Here is a 9421-nt window from a genome sequence, read left to right on the forward strand (position 1 = left end):
TCATCTTTCCTCTCCATTTCCTGCAAGAACATCATCGGTTCCCTCTTGCCCGCGTTTGCATTAAGGAACTAGGATTTTGTGGCATTTTTGTTGTTTTTGGTTTAATAAGTATACATCTTCGCTCCACCAGTTTCTACGGTGCAGCGTTTAGTTAGCTTGGAACGTTGCAGATACAAAGTACGGAAGCGTGTCCATCGGTGCAGTGTAGTTGTAGATCCATCGGCTACCCTCGTGCACCCGTCCCGTGTTGCCATCGCGCCACGTACCCTTCGGCAGATAGACGTCCCGGGTGACGGCAAACTCTGTCAGTACCGGTGCGACCACGATGTCCTCACCGAGCAGGTATTCTGCGAACGAGATAGTTTGGGTTATTCGTAGAACACGTGCAAGGGAAAGAGTATTTAGTTGAACGGAAGCTCACCGTCGTTGATGGTTTGGGCAATTTTGTCTGCCGGATCTAACCACCAGAGAGGTGGGTTCACCGGGATGCCGTGTGATACGGCCAACCTCATTCGCTGGATGATGTAGTCAGCGTACGTTTCATGCAGTACGGTGAACTTTTTCGATATGGTGACAGTCTGTTGAAGAAGAGGATATTAACCGATCGTAAGAAGCACATGGTCTCCCCAATATCGTCTAACCTCCTCATCGATATCCCACGGTGTCTTGGAGTACTGGATGCTCGGCATGAAGACGCTCGCCTGCAGCCAACGGATGAACAGTTCCTTCGTCAGGATGTCGTCGTTGTACACGTTTCCACCGATCATGTCCGGCAGCACGAAGGGGTAGCCGTTCAGGTTCATCTGTAACAGCGTCGGGACGAGCGACCGCAGCCCATTGTTCCAGCCCCAGCGCGTGTCGAAGTCGAGCATGCGCACAAACACCGGCAGATCCTGTGTGCCCCAGCCGGTCCGTATCTCGATCATGCCCCCGAATGCGGCGCACATGCGCACAAAGTTCACCGTCTGGCTGGACGGTAGCAGCGCCTTCGAACCATCGATCTCCGGGTCGTCCGGGGCCCAGCTCGTTTCACCGGCGTCAAACTTGAAGTTGTCGATGCCGAGATCCTGGAGTTCGCGTAGCCGCCGCCGGTACCATTCGACCGCGTCCGGATTGTTGAAGTTGATGTAGGACGCCTCGTTCTCGCCACTGTTCCACCATTTGGTGTTGTACCCGATGGTTTCGTTGTGCGACTTTACTAAGTAGCTGTAAATGATGGGAAATTCAGAAACTACATTCAAGACTTTCTGTCAAGCAAAGATACATAATAATATATGCATTAATATGCAAAGATACATCAAATATCCGTCAAGAAGTAAGTCAACGGAAACGGAGGAGAAGGAAGTTTACTATGAATTAGTTAACTCTACTATTAGAGAGTTAACTCTCTCGGGGCCTTTGTTCCAGTGAATCGCTTGATATATCTTCATGGTGTCTCATACGGGAGTTCTGATTTAATCGATCCTGACATTCATTTCTATTTTTAGAGAGAGTTCTCCCGAACTTCAAATGACTTGACCAAGAGCCAATTTTCGAAAAATTCACTAGGATAAGGAGTTTAGAGATAGTTAAACTTCAAACACCAGAGCTATCCTCCTTGAATCCAACACCGGAGAGATTACGGTTTCATTTTAATGTTAAGGGAGAGTTCTTCCGAGAAGTTCCGAGTTCCTGAACGTAGATTAGAACCCATTAGACAGAGGGACTAAACGAAGGTTAAACTTCATTGGATGGACAACCTTCGGATAGGCCAATGAACGTTGAATGAAATTGTCCTCGAACACTTACCCTTTGCTCAATGCCTCCGTATACCACGGATCGCAGTTCTTGTTGATGAACGGATGCACCCAGAGCGTCACCCGGAAGCCCATCTCGCGCAGCGTCTCGGTCATCTCGGTCACGTTCGGGAAGGTGATCGTGTTGAACGTGAGCGACCCGTAGCACACCTCCCACAGGTCGTCGACGTCCAGCTGCGCGTTCTTGAACCCGTACGCGTTGATTTCGCGTGCAAAGTCCAGCACCGTCTGCTGGCTGATCGGGCGCCGGTAGCGCACCCAGGTCGACCAGATCGGATGGCGCACCATGCGCTCGTCGGGAATGTCGACCGGCTGGTTGAGCACGCGCTCGATCGCACGCTGGTGCGCCTCGCGCGCATCACCCGCCACCCCGATGCGATAGTTGAAGACGAACTCGTCGTCGTACGTGTAGTACGGGAGCTCCTTCTTCGCCGTCAGCCGCAGCACCTGCTCGTCCTGGTCGATGAACAGTGGGACCTCCTTGTCGACGTACACGAACACACCGGCCGTGCTGACCCAGTAGCGCTCGATGATGGCCGCACTGTGCAGCTCCTTGGTGATGTACGCGTAGTCGTCGAAGCGTAGCTGCTCCACCGGGTAGTACTGTTCCATCTGCTCCGGGCCGCCGTACCAGTGGAGGGGTGCCTGGTCCGGACCGTGCGTGCCTTGTAGATGCAGCAGATCGGAACCGAGCTGGCTCTTGCGTAAGGTGCGCGAGACGCTGAGGTAGGCGAACCCGGCGCTATCCTCCAGCTCGCGGATTTCCACGTTATGTCCGTTGCCGAACAGGCGCATTCCTTTGGGGAATGTCTCGATTTCCGAGTCGTCCGTGAAGTCATGATCAAAGGTGATCTTTTGCAGCTCATCGTCACCTGGTGCGTGAGAGAATAATAGCGGAAGTAATAAACATTAGCGGCGGATCCAAATGGTTTAAAATATTATTTTGAATCGATAATATAGTATCGTTTCTTCAATTACTTCCGCTTCAAAACATAAATTTTACATAGTTGTGTGTTGAAATCTTTTGATGGCACTCATTCAAATAATTGTTTCTAGCATTTGTGTTGTGCCTTATGAATTCTTAGGCGAGATTCATTCATATGAATCTTTTGCCTAAGATCCAATCAGATATGTTTCGAATCTTAAAAAATTGATGAATCTTTGGAAACTTTAATGAATCCCTCACAACTCTTCATGATTCTTTCATTGGCGTGGATCAAGCGACAATAAAAGGTGTTCCTTTTCCCATGGCTTTACTTTTCTGTTCTTGTAACATTCATGGATCTTTGGGGTTCATCAATAAATCATTAACAAATTTCTGAAACTCGAAAATGAAGTAAAGAGTCATTCAGATTCTTGAATCGGAATCGGAATTACCCAACTCTTATTCTAACGTTTCAATTGGTGTTTTCGGTTTTATTCGCTGGGAACATCCATCATTTCTTTTTTTTTTTGAAAGAACTGATTATAATTTACAATCCCTTGAAATGCCCTCCGAACCGATCTGACCTCGATCGCCAGAATACTTGTCATGAAAATCCAGCCGGTCCGTCCCACCCGCCCACCCTACACTGCCACGCGTCCTCCCCATCTGGATGGCATAAATCATGTTCCCATAATCGTAAACCGACCGATCAGAACCTTTCGGGACAGGTAGCTCCCTCGCCACCGGTGGTTGGTGGGGTTTTTTTTTGGCGAAAGCACTCGGACGCACATTCTACCCCCAAGTGGTGGCACCGTCGGAACCGTTGGTCGGGAAATAACGCCTGGTGAAATAATTAATTTCCCCTGCTCCGAAATTAATTTCGAGCATTTGCTTTCATCCTTCCACGGGCGGAGGCGAAGGGAATCGGAAGGGAGATGTAAAGGGTTTGCGTTGGCGGTTGGCGGCCAATTTCGGCTGCACACACGGGAGGAGTGAAAGAAGGGATAGCACGGTAGATTTATGGGCCGCTCTTAAGCTACCGAAACCAGGAAGCGACGAGGGGAAACCCCATTAATTATGGCCATTTTTCGCCGATTCGATGCGCGGCCAGTGCGATCCGAGTGCGCCGAAATGCCCATGCGTTGGGGGGAAAAAAGGTGTCCTATATGCCACACTTTCTGCCTTCCATTCAAATGTCCACTCCATACGGGGCGTGCTACGCCGGGAGCCTTCGGTTAGGGCGGTCGAACGCCAGAACACCCGCGTGCGCTTATGAAATACTTTGGGATGAAAAATGTACCGCGAAGCGCACCCGTTAATGACGCGTATGATCAGGATGGCGTTTGGCGTTCGGCGTTTTCGGCCCCCCGACGACGAACCGATGTCACGTGTTGGACGTGCGCCCATACGCACAGTTTTCTTACCGCCGTATCTCTGGAATTGGTTCGCTTTCAAAATGGACCGAAGTTCAATTGGTTGCCAGGAAGGGTGGAGGGTTGGGGGGTGAGTTTAGTGAACCTTTTCTGCGTTCGAGAAGCTTGCGATAATTGACGTGTTTATGGAGTGATTTCGGGTGAAATATCGGCAAGCGAAATGGCACCTTTTGGGACCCCCCGAGATAAAGACCTTTCCACCGGGAGATAGCTGTCCGTCAGCTGTTGATGAGACGCTTCGATTGTTTGCTTGACAATTTATGATGTAACGTTTATGAGCCATTCTTATCACGGCATTACTGTTGCCGTTAAACAATCGCAAGACGATTAAGCTTCCCTTACCATAAACACTCTTTTTTTTTGTATGATTCGTACAGCTCCTCTAGGAGCTTCTTATTCGTAGATTCTAAAGCAAATACAGTAGGCAACCGTCTGCAAAATGTGTATAAGCACAACGTAAATGTTCAAATTAATATTTGCCCAAGAAGTTTATTATTATCCTGAAAAAGCTTGTTATGAGCCGAAGACCTGAAATTGCAAGAGCATTAGTGGAAGTTGTAACCCACAATGTCTTTTACGAGATACAACTGTTCAACAGTTGACAAATGATTATATATTTACACAGTAGTACTATCTGTTATAAAATTTTACTCATTGGAGGATAGTAAACCTATAATATTTGATAGGTATAGTTTTTAATGCCTAGTGCTTTAACCGTTTTTCAACACTGTGTTATTGCTGAAAATGCGGAAATGCTATTTATTATCTCAATATTCACCTGAAGGTAAACCAGATTAAGGTTAGAGTTAAGGTTTAATCAACAGCTCCGTGAAAATGATTCTATTTTGCAGACCTTGAAATGATAATTATAAAAAAATGATTAAGGTGCTATGAATGCGAATATTTGGTTGTTTATCTAATTAAAATTAACGGATTAGTGCTATTTGATCTGCAGAAAATCGCTACAAACTCATGCCGCAACCCAATGTTTTCCGACATTCCAAACGCAAGCTATGATAAAAGGTAGATGAATATGGACCGGGGTGGAAATGTTTCATGCCGACATTCCATCGTGCCATTCGGACGACCGGGCGTTACGGTTTGACCGGGGTCGAAAAACAACCTCCATGGTCCCAGACACGCCATGCCAGGCCACGTGAAGTGGACGACGATTTACGAGCCCCATTAGCAGTGAATGCAGGAGCATGCAAAAGCAAAATTTGGATGGCATGCGAACTGGATCGCGAGGGAAAACATAAGAAAAAAAAAAGCTGCAGGAAAATCGGTCGGCTGCCTTAATCGGACGCGGCGTGTGGCAATTCGAAACCCGCCCCTCCCGTCCCCTCGGCCCGTTCTGGGAAAATACAAACAGACAACTGATCGGCTACTTGCACCTTGCTGCTGCTACTGCTGCTGCCCGGAAGATACCGATCATCGGTTGATGGTCGTCGCACGAACGTTCGGCACAAGGCGGCACGCGGTGGACACGATCCACCAGGGTAGAAGATTGCATTTGGCCGATGGACAGGGACATCGGGGGGTAAGATGTTCGCATCACTTTCTCATTGGCAGCGGTTTTGGGATCGGCTCTAAAATAAGGTTTTTAAAAATAGACCCGCCAAGTAGGGGGATACCCGCCGTTCCCCCGGCTGGCAACACTGCCGAACCGGAGAAATCCGTTCAGCACATTTTTTTTTCGGCTACGCTTTCGCGATTCCATTCTGACCGCTTCCTCGCGCACTGGCGGGTGGTCCAGGGTGGTGAAAGTGGGTGCTAGTGGGGTCCATCAATCAGCGAAGAATGTAAACACGGCCGTCAAAAAGCCAAAAGCCCAGAAGCCGGCTCTGGGGTGGGAAGGAGGGAAGGTTTCTTGCTTCCTTCCTGCATGTGTGTATGACTCTTCTTTTCCGTTCTCCGGCGTGCGAGCTCGAGCATGATGCTGATCGTTACCGTTTACTTTAATGCTCTGTTTTCATGTCGCCTGTCACGGATCGTTTGTTGTTTGTGGCGCGTTCCATACAATATTGACCGCTCGGACGATGGAGACGACGCCGACAACGGATGATGGCAACCCGCCGCGGTCCGTCGGGGGCCCGTGTCAGTCGCAACCCCACCCATTTGGGCGATCTTTCGACACCTTGCGGGAGGAAAGTGATAACTAATTTTTGCCCATTCCTTGGTTCCTTCCGTTTTCTGTCGTGTGGTGCCGCGTTTTGGCGTAGTTGTTTCGCTTTGGTCTGATATTTAAGATGTCCGGCTCGCATCATATCTCTTAATTTACTTGCCTTCGTGAGATCTCGTACGAACGATCGAAAGGAATTTGTTCTACATTTTAAGATGGAATCTTTTTGACTCCTCTTAACAGGTGTGCTCCAAAATTTAGCTATTTCATCAATTAACTTTCATTAAGACTTAGTTAATGTTTAGTTACTAGAGAGCAGCATAGAAGTTATGCAGATTAGAGCAATTCTCAAATAGATTTACCTTTGCAAAGGTTGTTCGATTATTGTGAAATTAGGTTATTTTTTAAATTCCACTCTAATCGTTGTGAAAATCTTCTATGGTATTCAACATGGAAAGCTAGAAAAGTTATATAGTTTTTGTTTATTAGTTCTGATATTATTATTTTTACTATTTATCATTATTTTGGGTTCTTCTTTTCATTGGATATGTTAAGTTATTTTGTATCTTTTGTATAAAGAATGTAGTCATTCCAAAGGATATGTGCAAATCTTTCGAGAAATTGCACAAACGATAAACAATACAACTTTTATAATAACATTGGAAAGTAAAACTGTTTTCTTCTATGATACAAGCTACATTAAATAGCATTAACATGTTCGGTGATATGTCATCATAGATTTTTCTGTGCTTCGTAACATTTGCCTGTGTTTTATTTTTCTACCGATCGTGATAAAGAAGCTCACTAAAAACCTGAACGAAACGAAAAGCAGTATAAGGAACTGTAAAAGTAATTTTAGGAACCGCTATAGAAGTTTAAGGAAGCACTAACGTTATTCAACCTAACTGGGCGTGTATGCAATTTTTACTTAGTTGTATTGTGCGCATCTTCAATCGATGCCATTAGTTTCCTGCCTTGAATGTCGCCATGTTCAGGCCGACTATTCCCATCGCTGACAAGGAAACACGAGCACGAAAGTGTTCATCCGAATCAGTTGCTCGAACCAGCGGGGTCAACACCAGGGGGCACCAGTGATCGCGATCGGAATGGATTCTTCATGATGGATGGGACGCCAAAGTGGTATTGCTTTCGCCCGGGGCCCCGATCGGCTCCGAACCGATCAAATTACCGGCTGGGCGATGGCCAATCATTTCAACCGTAAATGTTTGATTTATGCCAAGCAGCGCCGGCCAGAATCGGCGGTGGTGGACTCTAGCGCGAGGGCAAAACGGTTTTAAAAGGATGTCAGTTTAGAGGTGAGCTGAAAGCGGCACACAAGAAAATCCATTTACCGCGTAGTGGAAACGCTTTGTACCCGCCGACGGGAGGGAAAGAAGAGGTGGTACAATGATGGAAACTCGTCTCGTGGCGTCTATCTAACTGTTGCAATCTGTTGCAGTTGCAGCGGCGCTGTCGAATCGGAGGAGTACCGGCCGCAGTTCAAAGGTGGGTCGACACACATATTTCCACCGAGGGCTGAGATTTTCCAATCCCCGTGCACCGCAACGTGCCAAAAAGGGGCTGCATTCCCAATCTAATGCATCTGTAAATGCATCGGCAGTCTTTTGAGCGCTTGACGCTTGCCATGCCGGCGGCGTAACCTCAGGGTCGCCATGGGGCAAGTTGTTTGGGTGGTCCGACGGTTCGGGTTGCATGCAATTATCTTCTTCGATGAAATAGTTGCTTCGTTCTTTTTCACCAATTTGGCAGCGTTCAAGGCCCGGGCAGGAAGAGCTTTTGTGTATTTCACAGTCTCTCTAAATAATACATGTTCCGGAGGAACCACTGTTGCACAGTTATTAACTTAAGTACAGTATATTTTTTAAATCCTTCAAAGTATTTAAATAGCGTTTACACTCGTGAAACATATTTCAATATATTAGAGTCAGAGAGTGTTGTAATTCAATATATCAGAGTACACCAATTTCAATTGTATCCCCAAAATTATTTGAAAAGCACCTCCACTCTCTCTATGCCAACACTATCGAACTCGATCGCTGCGGTTCTTCCAAATCTCTATAAACGATATGCCCAATAAATTCGATGTGCCGACGTTTGTTTTCCTTTTCCCTGGCATGGCGTATTTCAACACACGCCTAAACATTCAAACGAATCGAGTACCGCCTAGTTGTGGTTCGCAAGCTATCAGAAGAAGAAGCCGTCGACTGAGTGGATGTTTATTTTCATATCAACCATAACAATCGCGTCCGGCCGTGCGATTGATCTGTATGGAGCATGGCACGTGCACACTGTGCACGGGTAGGAGCAGCGGGACTTTTTGGGAAAACACTGTACCATCATCCGCCAAAATCCGTCGGTACCACTTAACGTTCGGTCATGAGTTTAACAACTCTTGGAAAAGGAAAATAAACAACAGAAGGTTGCAGACGAGTTGTTGCGGTGGGATTTTGAAGGTTTACAGTGTTCTTTCTCCTTCTGCAAATAAGGCATCATTAGGGAGAAATGTGTCTTTCCATTTTCCGAACATGATCTCAACGAATCGTTTCGTTATATATCTCAAATTCCAAATTAAAAGAATTATTTTTCCCAAATTTGCTTCGTGTTCTCTATCTTGTCGCCATCCACTCTGGTCAAGATCAATCACAAGACCGTCTTACTATACAAGTGAGAACCACTTCAATTTATCTAATTGTCCGTACTTTTTTTTGCGCCCAATTCTTTCAGTTCTAGTAGGCTAGCTCATTCAATTTTCATTGCCAACTTGCTTGCGAATTATTTCATTTCTTTTTCGAATTTGACGTTTCGTTGCATCACATTAATGTAATCACTCATTATTCATTTCGGTTAATTCGTTCAATTATTATTAACCTTTCTAACTCGGCTCAATCCCTACACCAGGACGGAGCATTTCCTTTCGCTTACCTCGATGGATGCTCAGCACATATCGGTGATCCGGTTGCTCCTCTAGCCGCACCGCGATCGGGCTGGCGGAAAACTGGTAGGTTTCGCTGAGTTCCTCGTCATCCCGCAGTACCAGCACCAGGGTCACGGTCAGAGCGGCCGCCACCACCAGCACGCCGAGCGTGGAAAACAGACAGCATTTTTTCGTCACCCGAATCGCCAT

At 46.7% G+C, this 9421-nt stretch overlaps 1 protein-coding gene across 1 annotated transcript; it reads right to left on the minus strand.

The window, feature by feature from the left end:
* Window positions 1–87: 87 nt before the first annotated feature.
* On the minus strand, window positions 88–9421 carry LOC131258714 (myogenesis-regulating glycosidase-like). The gene is made up of 5 exons (XM_058260084.1): window positions 9220–9421; window positions 1789–2668; window positions 642–1206; window positions 422–578; window positions 88–347 (listed from the first exon to the last, which is right to left on the minus strand). Exons 1-5 carry the CDS (start codon window positions 9419–9421, stop codon window positions 148–150), a joined length of 2004 nt encoding a protein of 667 aa, XP_058116067.1. The 3' UTR covers window positions 88–147.

The sequence above is a fragment of the Anopheles coustani genome, chromosome 3 (assembly GCF_943734705.1).
Source record: "Anopheles coustani chromosome 3, idAnoCousDA_361_x.2, whole genome shotgun sequence".
NCBI lineage: Eukaryota > Metazoa > Arthropoda > Insecta > Diptera > Culicidae > Anopheles > Anopheles coustani.

Bases quoted from the DNA above. Each gene is read 5' to 3' on its own strand.
- LOC131258714 (XM_058260084.1), bottom strand. From the start codon at position 9,421: ATGGCGATTCGGGTGACGAAAAAATGCTGTCTGTTTTCCACGCTCGGC. The intron at 1,207-1,788 runs GTAAGTGTTCGA...CATCATTTACAG, and splicing joins ACGGAGGCATTGAGCAAAGG to CTACTTAGTAAAGTCGCACA. The intron at 579-641 runs GTTAGACGATAT...CTTCTTCAACAG, and splicing joins CGTGGGATATCGATGAGGAG to ACTGTCACCATATCGAAAAA.